General features: G+C 39.6%; 1 protein-coding gene across 1 annotated transcript in view; it reads left to right on the top strand.

The window, feature by feature from the left end:
• The window catches only part of col4a2 (collagen, type IV, alpha 2), an 85,164-nt gene that overhangs the window by 52,484 nt on the left and 16,004 nt on the right, over nt 1-16,676 (top strand). Inside the window, exons 5-31 of the mRNA XM_084724634.1 lie at nt 3,564-3,698; nt 4,126-4,170; nt 4,279-4,395; nt 4,497-4,565; nt 4,699-4,734; nt 5,543-5,596; nt 5,711-5,746; nt 5,866-5,907; nt 6,184-6,255; nt 6,383-6,427; nt 6,545-6,592; nt 6,683-6,718; nt 6,813-6,857; nt 8,519-8,585; nt 9,665-9,778; nt 10,291-10,440; nt 11,102-11,173; nt 11,923-12,074; nt 12,169-12,241; nt 12,433-12,539; nt 13,087-13,270; nt 13,674-13,718; nt 14,009-14,083; nt 14,851-14,949; nt 15,084-15,305; nt 15,480-15,641; nt 15,730-15,900. Coding sequence (XP_084580760.1) covers nt 3,564-3,698; nt 4,126-4,170; nt 4,279-4,395; nt 4,497-4,565; nt 4,699-4,734; nt 5,543-5,596; nt 5,711-5,746; nt 5,866-5,907; nt 6,184-6,255; nt 6,383-6,427; nt 6,545-6,592; nt 6,683-6,718; nt 6,813-6,857; nt 8,519-8,585; nt 9,665-9,778; nt 10,291-10,440; nt 11,102-11,173; nt 11,923-12,074; nt 12,169-12,241; nt 12,433-12,539; nt 13,087-13,270; nt 13,674-13,718; nt 14,009-14,083; nt 14,851-14,949; nt 15,084-15,305; nt 15,480-15,641; nt 15,730-15,900 — 2,473 coding nt within the window. The remainder of the gene's footprint in view (nt 1-3,563; nt 3,699-4,125; nt 4,171-4,278; nt 4,396-4,496; nt 4,566-4,698; nt 4,735-5,542; nt 5,597-5,710; nt 5,747-5,865; nt 5,908-6,183; nt 6,256-6,382; nt 6,428-6,544; nt 6,593-6,682; nt 6,719-6,812; nt 6,858-8,518; nt 8,586-9,664; nt 9,779-10,290; nt 10,441-11,101; nt 11,174-11,922; nt 12,075-12,168; nt 12,242-12,432; nt 12,540-13,086; nt 13,271-13,673; nt 13,719-14,008; nt 14,084-14,850; nt 14,950-15,083; nt 15,306-15,479; nt 15,642-15,729; nt 15,901-16,676) is intronic.

Below are 16,676 nucleotides of genomic sequence, written 5' to 3'. Positions count from 1 at the left end.
AGTTGTTTTGACAGGACTGTTGTCTGTCTGTTGTCTCTATAGGCAACAGCTGCAGGGTCGAGATTGAAGCAGAGACAAAACACACACCTCCTGTTCCAAAGAGCCACAGATAGACAAAGCTCTGACTGCCACACACACACACACACACACACACACACACACACACACACACACACACACACACACACACACAGGCTGTATGAATGCATCTAGCCATCAGTTAATATGCAGTCTTAGACAGGCTTTATCTCACACTATCTGCATCTGATTTGTCTGTGAGCTTGTTTGAATTGTTGTCTGACACTATTTAGGCTCCCTGCAGTTTTATTAATTCCTCCGAGACACTTGGCTCTGGCTTCATATTACGAAGGCCAGAGCAATTTCTGTCTGGAAACAAACAACATCAGTGTGTTTGTTGGTTCTCACAGGAACACTGTCAGACCCCCAAACCTCAGAGGTCATCACTCACTAACCCCCTGAACTCTGCGACCATACAAACACGCCCAATTCCCAGGGTATCTTCACCCTCACGTGTTTTTCGACCCTTGTAAAAAAGTGCTGTCCTCATCCTCCTCTGGCTGTGTCCAGTCCCTCTCTTAGATGTGAATGATACATACAACATGCCGTTTCTCAGGAACAGAGAGATCCACGTTTGTGTTTGAGTCACCTGTTCAAGCTCATCGGCCTCACACACCTGCGCTGGACAACTCCTTAACATTCATTACCCTTTGCTGCCGTGGGTTTGTTTGTATTAGGGTGGTTAATGTTCATCTTCCTTAACTGGTAGTTGAACACATTACAAAGCTATAATTCTGTATTAATAATAAATAAAATACAAAATACATGTCTTTTTCTCTGTTTATTTAAATGATTCTCGTGGCACTTCGGTTGCGTGAAATATTAATGCTTGAAGCACAAACAGAAATGTAACAACTTGGGCCCAACTGAGACTGGATTTCTGGGGCCAATGCCAACACCCATATTAGGGAGTGAAAAAATTCAAAGAGATTTGATATACTGGCTGATTTTTACAGAATATAATACAAAGAATATAGCACATATACATCTACACACTTTTTGCAATGATCCCTCAAAAGTGGTAACATAAGATATGTAATGGAGTCACAAATAGAGAAAAATATGTAGGTATTAACCCTGAAATAAGAAAAAGATTCAAATAGACACAGAATCCTGCCCATAAAAGGCACCAAATAAAAACATTCATATATGCCAAAACTGATCAACATCAGGCTGATAACATTGACTGAAAATCGACCAATATATTGGTCAACTGATATATTAACCTGGCTGTAGTTGAAACTTAGGTGAATCTAAGTAGCAACTGAGTAACATGGTGTAAAGACCTCTACAACGCAGAATAAACTTCTTTAAAACTTAAAAGCAACAGTTGCAAAACTCTCAACTTTGTGACACTCGTCTTTTGTTTTAGTTTTTTTTACGGCAATCAACAACCAATCATTCTGACCGATTTTACCTGACAATAGCTCATTGTCATCAAAATGAATAAAACAGTAAAACAGAGGATGCGTCTCTTGGATGGTTCAGATGGAGATTGTTCCCATAGACTTTATGCGAGGTTGGTAACACTATCAACAAACAAACAAACACTAGCAAGGCACAGATTGTTTACATTGCAGTTAACAGGTGACTAACAGCAAGAAAATATTATGAAATAAGATACAAGATGAACTTCTTGGTACAATAATACTTCTCACTTGATGGAGTCTTCCTAAATCTTAGACTTAGAAAACATTTCCAGTCTAACTAATTTTAGTGAAATTAACTGTTAAGTTGTGTTGCGTGAATTTTGAATTGCTTTCTGTAACTGTCAAGCTGTATGGAAATTGTTTAATGCAACTGGCAACCTGCATCTAGTCACACAAAGGTTTCACCGTGTAGACACACTCACATTTTCCCTCCGTCCCATCTGCCTGTCTGTCTTCTATCTTTCATCACTCCGAGTATCGTAATCAAATTGTTATATTTAGCTTTCAGATTAGCAGTCTGTCTGCAGTTTCAAACAGACAGCAATTAAAACCCTCCTTAAACAGTCCATCACAGTGCCTTTAAAGCGTGCTTGGCCACACTGAGTCTCTTTTTTCATTAAGGAGACATTTGACAGCAGAGCCTGGCTTTATCTACCTTAACTCAATCTCCTCACTGCTCTCTCTGGCATGTCCTGGAATAACATTATGTGTGTGTGTGTGTGTGTGTGTGTGTGTGTGTGTGTGTGTGTGTGTGTGTGTGTGTGTGTGTGTGTGTCTGTGTGTGTGTGTGTCTGTCTCTTAGAGGGTCTTTCAGTTGCGTGTAAGATAAGAAGAGAAAAGATATTTCCGCATGCGGAAAACTGTATCCAGGCAGATTCTAAAATAAGAATATATTAAGTAATTTGTGTGTAATAATCTCTCGTTATGTCTGTTTGTTGTGGCCTGTTGAAAACAGCTAAAAGGAGTTCTGTGACATTAAAATGTATTCTTCTTTTAATATACTTTTGGAATTTAGTGGGTTAGACAAACAGCACAGTTAAAATGTTATCAGCATTTAAGTTGGTCCCAGGAGGAAAGAGAGGCATACATAGGCACCATCATCAGGGCATCATGTCAGGGTGTTTTCACACTTGTAGTTCAGTTTATTTGTTCTGCACCAGGGTTCAGTTGTCAGGTTTCACCCCAGCCTAAACAAACCACACTGACAAATGGACCACGATCAGTTTTAACTGGACCAAACAAGGTCCATCCATATCAGTCTTGGTCCATTCAGTCCTTAAAGGGAATGGAACAGAAAAGGAAAAATAATTCTAAATATGACTTAATAAATATGGCTAATACTGGTAGTATTATTACATTATTCTAACAAGTTAAAATATCCATATTCATTTTTATTAACAATGCTTGACCAATATTTGCGAAATGTATCAAAACAAAGGCTTTAAAATATATTTAGGAGATGTTTCCGTATGTTCACATGTATGTATTAAGTTGTATTGCTTCTTTGGCTTCTCTGTCCCTGAGTGTGGCAGTCAGTTTTTATCTCCCAGTTGTTCTCGGACAGCAAACATCTGTAATTATGATATTTGACCACTGGATGGGTGTAGAGAGCTGAAGGAGAGGATTCCATTAGAAAAATAAAAAGGTGTTTGTCTCCCCCTTGTGATGCAGTCAAAAAATACAAGCAGAAATGTCCAAGTGAAAAGGTGGGAAATGTTTTTAATTGATAGGTTGTGTTTTGTCTTGTTGCATTGTTGTGATGCTTTTGGTTCTGTTTATAATGTTATAATGTCCTATTTTCAAATCTTCTCTTCTTTCTTCTTTTCATTTTCAACAGGTAAGTTTTATTTTGTTGTTACCCCAGAGATTACCAATGTTAGTATGGCTTTTGTCAAACTCCTAACACCCATTACATTAAACTGACTAATCAATCACACATGTATTGATTGTGATAAATCATACATCAAACTGTTCAGCAGCTGGCAGTTTATTTGGTGTGGTGCACTCTTGACTTGAAGTTGGTGAACTAATTTTTCTCTGTCTCTCCAATCTCAGGGGGCTCCTGGGCCTCTTGGTCCTCAGGGTCCCCAGGGACCTCCAGGGAGACCAGGTGATCTAGGTATCCAAGGACCAAAGGGGCAGAAAGGTGACCATGGCCCTGGTGGCATCATCGGGCCAAAAGGAAATGTGGTAAAATATTTCTCTATTTTTTTTTTTCTAATTGAGTCATTTCCAACCCTTTTCCTTTAGGGACAAAATATTATCGAATTTATGGATATTTCATGTATTCAATCATTATCAGTAACAGCACAGATCAACTGAAATGCTTCTCTGTATTTGTATTTTTTGTTTTTACCAGTCAATTACTAAATGGGCGTCTTTTTTGACATGTGATAAAAAAAAACAGTTACAAAGTTGTTTACCTCTGCAAGATGAGAAAAGTAGTGTTGGATTCTTGGTAACATACATAAATCATATACAAAAATCATATCATAGACTCTTCCTATCTTAACTTAAGATGAAAGACTTAATGTTTTTGTAATATGGTCTGTTTGTTAAAAATCACAACAGTCTTGTCTGTCCTGTTGTTTAATGTGTGACTCTTGTGGCTCCACAGGGGATGACCGGCGTTCCTGGGTTTTCTGGAAACGATGGTATTCCTGTGAGTCCATCCATCAGTCTGGATGAAAGCAATAGAAGCTCACTGTATATTGTGTTGAGTCGGTGTCTGATGTGTTCTGACTGTTCTGTTTTGATGTTCGCTCTGCAGGGACACCCAGGACAACCTGGGCCCAGGGGAAAGCCAGGTGCAGACGGCTGTAACGGGACACATGGAGACGCAGGGTCATCAGGACAACCTGGCTATAATGGCACACCTGGTTTTCCTGTAGGTGCATCTCCAAACCTGCATGAATGGTGGTTTGTGCAATAGGGAGCTTGATTTTCTTTAAGTGACCATCACTCTGTCTCCTTGTTGTCGTCTCTCAGGGACAACCAGGATTTAAGGGTGAGAAGGGAGACTCTCTGGAGCTGAGTGTGTTCATGGAGCGCTTCAGGGTGAGGAACAGGAGTGTACACCAAACGTGACTTTTGTTTTAAAGAAATCCTGGCTTCATAAAATTGCATTTGTAACTCGATATTGCCATAACAACATCTCGTTGATCATGAATCTTTGACCTTCTCTCCTCAGGGAGATCCAGGCACCCCAGGAGCCCAAGGAGTACGTGTAAGGAACATTATTCAAATTATCTCTTATTGTACACTGGTCATAAAGACGGGATCAGATAATGGTTGTTACATATGATATTGAGGGGAAGAACCAGAGCAGCATGAAGTGATATTTACAGGAAAGCCAAAACAAACCAAAAAATGGCCATAGTTTGTCCTTATTAACTGCATTATTAAATTCAATCTTTAATATTAAAATTCTTAAAAATGTGCAGGACAATAAACATAAGGGACAATATTTAGACATTTATTGAAAAAAAATATTTGGAAGGAAGTTACATGAATAATGACCATTTCACCAAATAACCAGCTGAAAACAGGCTACAGAAGCTGGAATCAGATAATAATGGATTAATCTTTGCAGCTCTATTAAATATAGCAATATATTTATACACACCAACTACAGCATATTTCATACAGATCATGAAAGTTGTCAGACTGATTTGAAATGAGATACTTGCTCTTCATTAGTTTCCCTGTGTCTTCCTGTACCTGCGTTCTCTGTGTCCTGGGCCTGTTTCTGTATATTGCACAAGAACATTGGTGCACTTGCTCCCCTCAGGCCCCAAATAGTTCAGTGTGTTCAGTGTTGGTTCTTCTGTTTCTTGATTAACAATTCTGAATTGCTTTATTTTTCACATGCTCTCCTCTTTTCAGTAGTAAGAGCTCATCATGAGTTTTCATTGGATGCATATACGTCATTTGCACTCAAAATGTCCATTTCCTTGTTCTCAGCAGCTCATCTTTATCAATTTTCTGTTGTTGCAGTCTCCCTCATCTACTGTCTTTCATTTGATTTTTGTCAGGGGCTACCAGGAAGCCCAGGATGGCCAGGGAACAACGGCTTCATAGGACCAAAGGTAAGTGTTTATATGGAAGGGAGCCATTTTAATTTAGTTTAGTTTTTTTATTTAGTTTATGAAGTCTATTATGATTCATAGTGCTTATTAGGGTCTGTTTGCATCTTCTTCTAGGGTCCCCCAGGCCCTCCAGGTCCCCGAGGACCAAAGGTAAGGCAACAGTAATATGTATTTAATGCAGTAACATAGAAATTTGGTGTATGGTTGTGTAAATGTTGCATGAAATGTTGTCAAATAGAAATGCAGCTTCAAATGTTTTTTCTGGGCAGGGCACAATGACCAAAGTGCTTAAGGGACTCAAAGGAGACCAAGTGAGTGACCATGTTTGTCTAATACATGCTAACATATGATGTATATTGATCATGTTAGAACTGTATGGCAAAAGTTATGAAAACAAATTGCTGTTGCTGTATAGAAAATCCTGCATTCACTGATGTCACATCTCCTCTCATCTGGTCACCTCAGTTTGAGGTCAACATCTCACACAGTGATCTGCTGCTGTAGACTGTAAATAAGTGCATTTACTCAAGTACTGTACTTAGCTGTGAGCTGTCTGACTCTTGTTGCACTTCCTACTTCAACCACAGGGGGACATCGGACAACCAGGACTTCCAGGAAACTCTACTCATCAGCAAGTTCAGCACCCCCCTGGACCCTCGGTACATCAGAAAATCATCTTTATTTATTAACCTTCTGTAATAACATTCAAGGACTCTAAAATATATGGAATATAAATATGGATACTGACAAATGTACAACAAATATTCTTTTCTTTCATTATTTTAGGGCTCTAAGGGAGAGAAAGGTCCGAAAGGAGAAACAGGAGACCCGGTATGTGATCAGATCATTCATGAACGATCATTCACGTTTGCACAAATGAATATGTCAGACACAGACTAATACTTATAACTCAGCTCTTCTGCTCATCTTTTGGTTGGTTTATTTCAGGCAACTAACAAAGGAGAAACTGGTGTGGTGGGATTCGCTGGACCGCGGGTGAGCACACGCACATTTCTGCACATTTTTCAGCAAGAGATTGTTCATGTGTTTCGTTCATATGATGCTGATGTTTTGGATGCTTTCTAGGGGCCATCTGGTGCAGATGGGAGCCAAGGACAGAGGGTATGTCTGTTTGAAAGATTAAAGGTGTTGTGTCATTATTGTATTACCAAATTAAATGTCATTTTATAGCGTCATGTTGACAACTGTCTTTCAGGGGGATGCCGGTGACCGAGGACAAAATGGCAGAGATGGTCCTAAGGTGAGAACACACTTGATTGTGATCACCAATTATGCATCTAATCCCCTATCTGACAAAATAGGGGTTGGTTATCATTAATACACAATTATCAGTAGTAGTGGAATGTAACTAAGTACAAGTATTTCAGTTAACTGTAGATTTGAGGTACTTGTATTTTTCATTTCATGTTACTTTATACTCTACTCCACTACAACTGGAAAATAAATATTGTACTTTTTTACTCCACTGCATTCTTTTGACAGTTATTTTACATATTAAGCCTTTTCATACAAAACCTATAATGTGTTGTTAAACTAAAGAGCAGATTAAACTACACAACAGGATGTAAACCACAACCAGCTACAACAGGCACCACTCATCAATGCCGGAGTGATAATAATCCACTAATCTAATAATAATATAACACTCGCACTTTTCTCTGACTGACACTTTGATACTTTACATTTTACTTATAATACTTATGTGATGTTTTCAATGCAGGGCTTTTACTCGTTATGGAGTACTTTTATATTGTTATATTACTGCTTTGCCTAAGTAAAATATCTGAACACTTCCTCCATCACTGATGATCAGTGTGATGTCATTCTAGGACTCAAAGTAAGATGCACTAAACAACATTGTTAGAATAAATCAATAACTGGAGCTGGACCAGTAAACATCTCATCTTGTTTAATTTTATCCGTCTTACAAAAATACCATGTATAAATCATATTTCCATTCTGTAAATCCCATAAACCCATTAACAAGCTAATTTTTTTTATTTAAGGGATGTATCTGAAGTTTAAGAGGTTTTCAAATTTGTTCATTTTTGGGTTAGACAATACAAACTTATATTATTCTACCAAACATTTTAAAGTCACAAAACTTTATTCTTAATTCTAGAGGATCCTAAATTACAAAAAAAAAAAAAAAAAAAAAAAAAACAGAATGTAACAGGAATGAATTTTGTGGCACTGTGGAAAAAAATACTCACACGTCATCAAGAATATTTTAATTTGATTGAATGATTGAACCATAAAAAACATGGAGTCTTTTATTTGAATATTGTGGAAACATCAGCTTCAGATGGTTTGGAATATTTAAGGCTTTAAGGCTTGGCGTAGAGTTTTGGTGTTTACATGTAACTATTGTCCTCGTCTTTTGTCTTCATACCTACAAGTGAAATGTTTTGTGTCGTGTCAGAAAAGTAGCTTCTCTAGCAGTAAACTAATGGCCATAGTGGATGTCCAGAGTCAAATTACAGCTGACTGGTAAATTTCACACTGGTTTACAGTCTACCCAGAAACCAGAACAAAACCTGATTTGACTACTCAACACACAGTTTTATAGTGTCACAGATTCTGAGGAAATGTCATAATTAAAATCTTATTATGCTACTTAACAAAATCTTGTCAGCGTTAATCCAGCCACCTGGAGCTGTTAAAGATGACACAGAGAAAGAAACAAGATTGACAATTAAAATGATAAAAAACAAGACATGATAAGACAGATACACATTACAACACAGGATATGCGTTGAGTCATTCTTAAGACATGTGTGCACGTCCAGCATGTGATCTCATCCAGCCACATCTGATCTTTAATACTCAAGAATGACGTTAATATGGCAAGTGAAACTGCAACCAATGAATACTGAGAAACTAACAATACTTGTGTTTCAGGGATTCCAAGGTGAAGCAGGAGAGCTGATTTCAGACCATGGCTCCACTTGGCCTTGGTCCCCAGTTGGTAAGTTGATTAATACCAAAAGAGAAATACGCAAATAATCTGACAGTTTGAGGATGAAACCCACTGTCTCACAAGTGGTAACTAGAACTTTTACAGCATTTTTCGCTGACATGAAGTGAAACTCTTTGTTGGGAAATTAGTGTCATCGCTGAAGTCCAACTTTAACCAACTTGTCAAGGCAAAAGGTCAGGTCTTCAAGATAGCATGTGAATCCAGTAACAGTAGAGCTTCTCATTAAACAAACAGAACAATGACTGTTATTCTTACAATATATTCAGATGAGGACGCAACAGTTAGGAACTTATTATAACTCTTAATCTGTTTCAGAGTTACATCAGCATTGATTAAAGCACTTACAGACAGTGTCAGTGATTTATTACAGAAACTGCCAAACTACCAGATCCTATCTTAACTGTTTGGTAGCGATTAGGGTTTGGACCTGATTAAGAAAAACAAACTAACCTAACCTAACTGAAAGTAGGAAGTCAGTTACACAAACATCATAACTTCGCAAAATCTTTAATAAACTCTCCTGACTTTAGGATAACTGTTAAGCTTTCCTACTTAACTTTTCCACCTAGCTAACTTACTAACTAGCTAAAAGTAAACTAATGGTAGTGTTCGCTAACAGTAGATAATGGTACTTTTAGCCAACAATAACTAATGGTAGTCTTCACTGACAGTAGCTAATGGTAGTGTTAGCTAACAGTAACTAATTGTAGTCTTCACTAACAGTAGTTATCTGAAGTGAGCGTTGCTGTAAATTTCCCAGAAAGAGCTGGATTTCTCTACAGATGCTACCTAAACTTCTAACTCTTCTGTCTTCAAGTTATCTGTTGTTTCAGTTTCAGTATGTTTAAAAAAGCAATGGCTACAACGCTGTTTAAGTTGGTGAAATGAGAAAAGTAGTGTTGGTTGCCAGTAACAGATATAAAAGTTGATAGGCAATGCTAGGATTCTTAATTTAATTAGGATTTGCTTCTTAAATATTAATCTGTCAAAAATCCTGTCTTAAATTGAAACTCAACTGGCCAGATGCTAATAATCATTTCTTTATACTTATGCTTTGACTTGATAAGCTGGTCCTCCCGGTCCTCCTGGTGAGCAGGGTTTTCAAGGTGAGAGGGGCCCGATTGGAGATCAAGGATTCCCAGGACCCCCAGGACGCCCCGCCTTTGATTCACAGCAACACGGTCTGTAATCTGAAGCTTTACGAGATATATCCACACTCAAATAGTTATTCTCAAGAGAGCTGTTAGACCATTTTAACACAATGTAGGCAATGAACTAGTGCACGCTCAGATGAGTTATTTTTCAGCTTTGTGTCACATGAACCTTCATCAACTTACAAGTAAAAGACAAGTATAATAAACTTGCAATGGTCAAGTTTTGAAATTGTTTTCCCCCCAAAATGTCAAATGTCAAAATGTCATCTTTAAACCCCAAGAAGAAGAACAATATTGTTCTCTCCAAACCCTCCAAACTCAGTTGGCAAATTTTACCTCACAGAACACAGGAGATGCTGCCTTTACGTTTCAAAGGGACATAGTATTTTTTACTCCACTACATTTGTTTGACAGACATTGCCCCTAAGCTCATTTCTCATAAATTATCATCATAGTGATTTCCAGTATAAGTAAAATATGAGTTGTCGCCAAATACCCAAAATAAAAATCTCCTTTCAATGTCCTTCTGTGTCCATCAGTATTTGATTTTTTCGGACCATTTGGTGCAAAGGGGGAGGCGGGAGAGAAGGGCCAACAAGGAGAACCAGGACGCCCTGCTGACAGGGCAGGACCCCCGGGTGCCAGGGGGCGCCCAGGGGCCAGGGGCCCTCCAGGACCCAAAGGAACATGTGAGTGAATGAGTGAGTGAGTGAGTGAGTGACTTGACATTTGTTTAAATACTTTTAAGGTTTTAAAGGACTAGTGTGTGGGATTTAGTGGCATCTAGTGGTGAGCTTGCAGATTTCAAAGACCTCGTCTCACTGTCCCCCTCCGACCGAATAGAACAGGCCTATTCAGTTACCTTTTAGAAGGGCCACTTTTTCCAAAAGAATTTACATGTTCTATGTTTGACCGGTACATTTATTAATTTAAATGTGTAAAACAATGCACATTTAAATTTTATCTCCTCTTTAATAGTTTTCGTAATTTGGAAGGAAGCATTATGTACAAAAGTGTAAACAGCCTGGGTTAAAATTTTGTCACAAAATAAACAATAAAATGTCTAACATAAATACATGAACATAAACCAATGAATTGACAAATAATTAATTAATTAACGTAGTGATTAAAAGGATGATTGTCTATTAAACAATATAAACAATCATGAACTGTTAGCAGGATATTTAAATAAAATCAAAATGATGTACTTTTTTCATATTTATAAATGATTCTGCCAATAAATCTCCCTAAATATTATACACTGGACCTTTAAATATTTTATCTTCCTTTGTTTTCTTGTTCATTCGTTTTAAATGTCTTTACTTTTACTGTATTTCTGCATGTCTCTAGGGGCTGAGTTCTTCAAGGGGGCTCCTGGTGGGAGAGGAAGGCCTGGCAATGCAGGCTTCAAAGGAGTGAAAGGTGCTGTAGTCATTCTGTTCATGCCAAAGAGGATTTTGGTGGTCTCATGTTATACAATGAAAACTGGGCCCTAAAGCAAGACGCAATTTGAAATTGAGTTATTCTCAAAAAACAAGCAAGGGGTTATTGGCTGATCCAGGGCTTTCAGATGTAGCAAGGCAAACAGGGCTGTCAACAAGTAGGCAGGCAAACAGGTAACCAGTGAGTGCTGGATCTGACACTCAGGGAAACAAAGGTTTAGGCAAAATCTAAATCTGTGAAACAAACCAAAAAAAAAAAAAAGCAGCAAGCAGCAAGTTGGCCATAGATTAGTACCAATTAGTTTCCTTTATAGACTAAATTAATAAACAAATCCTCACTTTTTCTCCTCATGTTTTCTTGTAACATTACATCCCCATCCAACCCTATTACTATGCAATGCACATAATTACAGTAGCTCTTGCCTGTTCCTAAATTTAATATAAAATTGTGACAATTTCAGTATACCTCTAGATAACATGTTTCTTGCATCACTCTTAATGGAATCAGAAAGTAATCCACTGTTGTGTTGAAGTGTGCTTTCATGTCAGATAGTGTTTCCCGTAGCGAAGCCCTCCATGGTTCAGGGATAGGTTATGGTTGGCCATAGCAGAATAAGGTTACAGGAAGAGTTACTGATGGATACATCACCTGTTGTCTGTAGAGAATTTAATTCATAGTATACTGAGTAACATGATGTTGCTGACCTGTGCAATGGTGTACACTTGTAGGTGATCATGGGGAATGTGAATGCGCCATTGTAAACTCTTTACCGGGACCAGTTGGCCCTGCTGGTGACCGTGGTGATCCTGGGATGACCGGCGAGTATGGTCGGGAGGGAGATACAGGAGACCCTGGTCCCCATGGAGCTGATGGAATCCCTGTATGAATAATCAGATCAATCTCATTCATGTTTTTCTTTTTGTTAATTTCAAGCCATTTTCTGTTTCCTTAGACTTTTCTGTGTTGTCTTGCAGGGACCTCATGGACTCAGTGGTGCGCCAGGCCCAAAAGGTCAAAAAGGGCAGAGGAGTGTGGCCACACAGAAAGGTGCAGTGTACCTGTTATTACATCTCATCTCAGATCAACAGTGATTCACGTGGAACACAAACCAGACAATGACTTTTGCTGTGTTTCTGTGTGTGTCTGTGTGTGTGTACTGTATTTAAATGTTTGGTTGTATGTGTGTGTTGATGCATCTTATCTTATCTGTATGTGATGCATGTGTGGATATTCTGCAGGATATTCTGGAGACCCAGGAACCCCTGGGCCAGATGGCGAGCCAGGAGCGCCAGGTGCTCCCGGCCGGGCTGGTTTGCCTGGTTTCCCTGGGAGTCGAGGTCCTTCAGTGAGTGGACCAGTCATCTCCATAATGACAGTTTCATACTATACATACTCATCATATACTGTTCATTGTAATGACTTAATATGTGCATTATGGTTTAATCTAAACTAACACTGTCTCTTCCCCTTTTGTCAGTAGAAGTCTTCTAGTAGCAGGTTAAACACAGGTGTTACCAATTACCTGCTTCAGCCAAATGTGGTCATACTGACTGTATGGCAATTTCTACGGTTATATTTTTACCTTTGTGCACAGTTGGAAATGCATTTTGGTTGCATTGCAACTATCATTGTCTCTGTGAAAGAAACTTTGCAAGCAATCTCAATTCATTGAATTTAATACATTAAAATATAAACAATTACAATTACTCTGTTACTTAAAAATACTGCTGTGCATTTATGCAGTCATTACAGTTCATGGTTACTATCATTAGTAACACCTGTGTTTATACCACTATGTCACTATGGCTGCTGTGAAGAAAGGTCTATTTCCTTTCATGACAGGTGATCAGTGTGTCCTGCAGTATAATAACTGTGCTGGTTGATGTGAACAGGGAGAAGCTACCAGAGGAGCACTTGGAGACAAAGGTTTCCCAGGTCTGCCTGGTCGATCTGGTGCAACTGGGCTGACGGGAGAACCAGGTGCAGACTTTCAGGGTATCAAAGGCCACCGGGGTTTACCTGGTGATGACGGCCTCGCAGGTTATCATGGAATCCCAGGAACACCTGGCAGCCCAGGTGAGAGGCAGCTGACAGCCCCCTTCTCCCCTTTTATTCAGTCTCAATATGGTGTTCAATATTTATCCTTCCAGTCTTTATCTCTTTACAGCAATTTGACCTGTTTTCACTCTACTAAGTGTTTAATGTGCCTCTTTCCAAACTGTCTGTTGTAATTCAGTGCAAAGTAATGAAATGGGAATGAACATTAATGGCTTGTGATTAAAATAGAAGAAAAAAGCATGACAAGTATATTTTGCTGTTTTATAAATGTTTCTTTCTCTGCCTCCTCTTGTCCCCTTGATGCACAGGCTGCATCCGTCAAACCAGCTGCAGCGAAGCTTGTTTGAAATAATGCTTGTGCTTTTAAATAACTCTTGTTCCGAATGCCTCTCTTTCATTCTCTCTCATTTGCAACTGAAAGGCGGCTGTAGTCCCACAGGAGATGGAGGACAGGTGGATGTAACAGGTAGCTGGTATAACAACGTTTTCACCTTATTGCTCCCCTCATAACAACTCTGTTGTGCTTTGCTTCTGTATTATTTGACTTGTGTGCATGATGTTTTTTGAATTGTTTACAATTTACAGAGATTTAGTGAACTGAGATGCCAGCTAATGTAATGATAAAGACACATTCTTAACAACAACTCACGCTGGGCAGCAGATAAAAAAGTCACTTGCACCAAAATAGTCATTTCCACATGAACAGTTTTACATACAGCCATGATGTTGCCCTAATACAGAGTTATTTCCTCTCAGGCCCTTGCAGTTCTATTCCAGGACCTCCTGGGCCGCCTGGACTTCCAGGACCCACTGGACAACCAGGTTTACCAGGTAACACAACAAGAAATTAAAGCTGCAATCCGACTGGCTTAGACAGCTCTGACTTTTAATGAGTTCACTGTCACTTCTTGTGGCCATTATGTGGTACCAGAGAACACCCACTTGTCATACTGTATGTTATTGTAGACCACAGCATCAAAATGTTATCAATCAAGTGATCAGTACACCAGTCTTACCTCCTGTTGCATAGGTGCCACTATGAATTTGAGAATATTGTTATGTAGACATCTTCAGGTGGGGTTATGAGAACTTCCTGTTTCATGGCAAAACATCAAAATTTGACTCAAACTTTTGAGAACTTTTCATCACAGAGGTCTCTAGATTGTCAGGTTTAAGAAATGGTTCAAATAGACTTCTTTATACTTCTGAACGTGATGTGCCTATTGATTCTTTGACATCTAGGTGAGTCATGCCATTTTGCCACACCCGTGCTTAAGACCCATAAAATATATACTTTTGCACAACTACTGACACGTGTGTCAAGTTTCCTGAGTTTTCAAGCACTTCTAGCTCCTCCAAAATGTAATTCATTTTGACAAAGAAATAGAAGAATTCCTACCTTTACAAAAGGGTTGTCCAAGCTAGGGGATGCCTTAAAAATGTGGTATTTCACTCGGGGCCAGTGCCATATGTCCTGTGTTGCACAGGGTGTTGTATGCCTGATGTGCATTCTTGTCGGCTCGCTTTACGTCATCTTGTCCACCTGCTTTGAGTCATTTTTGATGTTGTGTTATCTTTATAATTTTGTGAACCAACAGGTCCTGCAGGCCAAAAAGGACTACCAGGTTCATATGGAGGACAGGGAGAGAAAGGAGAAATAGGAGATCAAGGCAGAGGTGGCCGTCCTGGACCACCAGGTGAGGAGTGACAAGATAACCTTTACTGGGCAATGGTCAGGCAGGAAGAACTGATCACCTCTGACCTTTAATTTGGATGTTGTCTGTAGTCGAGATTATTTTCTTTTATTAACATTTATGGTTTTCCAATACAGGTTTTTCTGGCCCCCGTGGAGACTTGGGGGTTCCTGGCAGCAAAGGTTCAGTAGGAGTCCCTGGTTTGCCCGGTGTGCCTGGTCGGTACGGGCCACAAGGTGAGAAAGGCGTTCATGGAGAGATCTTAGGAGCATCTCCAGGATCTCCTGGTGACCCGGGGCTGCCTGGGCTTCAAGGGAATAAAGGCCAGATTGGTGATCAAGGACAGCAAGGTTATTCAGGTTAGCCATGCATTCAACTTGTCACCTATATTCAAACTCAACAGCTTTGAACCGACGTGTCACACAGTCTTGCTTTGCTTTGTTTGCCTTACTTTAAGCATTAGTGGGATCATTTGAAAGAATAAAGGATTTCAGAGATATTATCTAAATGTTCTTACTCATACCTTCCTCCAGGGATGATCGGCATGCCTGGTATGATCGGCAACAAGGGTGAGAGTGGCCCCTCAGGCCTGCAGGGGGAGGAAGGGAGGCCTGGGCCAGCAGGAAAATATGGCTACCCTGGTGATCCTGGGAGACAAGGCCCACCTGGGCCACACGGTGCTATTGGACAGCCAGGTTAGACAAACATGCACAATGAAGACACACACTACCGCACAGAAATATCTTGATTCATGTCTGACGTTTTTTTCTGGCATGTCATCAGGTCTCACTGGAGAGAGGGGAATTGAAGGAGACCCGGGCCCTCCAGGTCCAATAGGATTAAAAGGCGTCCCAGGAGCATTCGGTAATGATGGTGCTGTCGGAGAGTTTGGCCTAACAGGTGACCCAGGACTGCAAGGTGCAGATGGACGCTCAGGACCTTCAGGAATGAAGGGTTTGTTCCTCAGATATTTCCTTTTATTTTAGTAAAATTAAACATCAAATAATGCAAGTTCTAGGCACAACAAAAGTTGGGACTTTTGAAAAAATAAATAAAACTTAAATAAAATAGAAAATTTGACCTATATTCAGTTGAATACAGTACAAAGAAAAGAAAATGTTCAAACCGATTAACTTTATTTTTTTTTTTTTTTTGGTTTGTTTTTTGTAAATGCACCCTTCTGAATATGATGCTTGCAACATGTTCTAAAAACACTAAGCAAACGCACCACGTATTTTCCATAGGAGACAGGTCTGGAATGAAAGGCAGATCAGTCTAATACCTGAACTCCTTTACTGCATCTACTGGCATCGTATCGCTGAAATAAGCAGGGACGTTTGTGAAAAAGACGTTGTCTGGATGGAAGCATGTGTTGCTCCAAAACCTCTATGTGCCTTTCAGTATTAAGACCTACACAGATGTGACAGTTACCCATACCATGACAGTTGCTGGCTTTTGAGCGCTGGAAACGATCTGCATGGTCCTTGTCCTCTTTAGCCCGGAAGTCACAACATCCATGATGTTCAATAAAAATCTTAAATGTGCCCTGGCTCGCTGGGGCAGGGCCTTTCTGTGCGGAGTTTGCATGTTCTCCCCGTGTCTGCGTGGGTTCTCTCTGGGTTCTTCAGCTTCCTCCCACAGTCCAGAGACATGCATGCTAGGTTAATTGGTGACTCTAAATTGCCCATAGGTGTGAATGTGAGTGTGAGTGGTTCTCTGTCTCTATGTGT

Source organism: Lutjanus erythropterus, chromosome 8, assembly GCF_056507025.1.
Source record: "Lutjanus erythropterus isolate fLutEry1 chromosome 8, fLutEry1.hap2, whole genome shotgun sequence".
Lineage (NCBI taxonomy): Eukaryota > Metazoa > Chordata > Actinopteri > Lutjaniformes > Lutjanidae > Lutjanus > Lutjanus erythropterus.
This window is presented reverse-complemented; position numbering and strand designations above follow the sequence as displayed.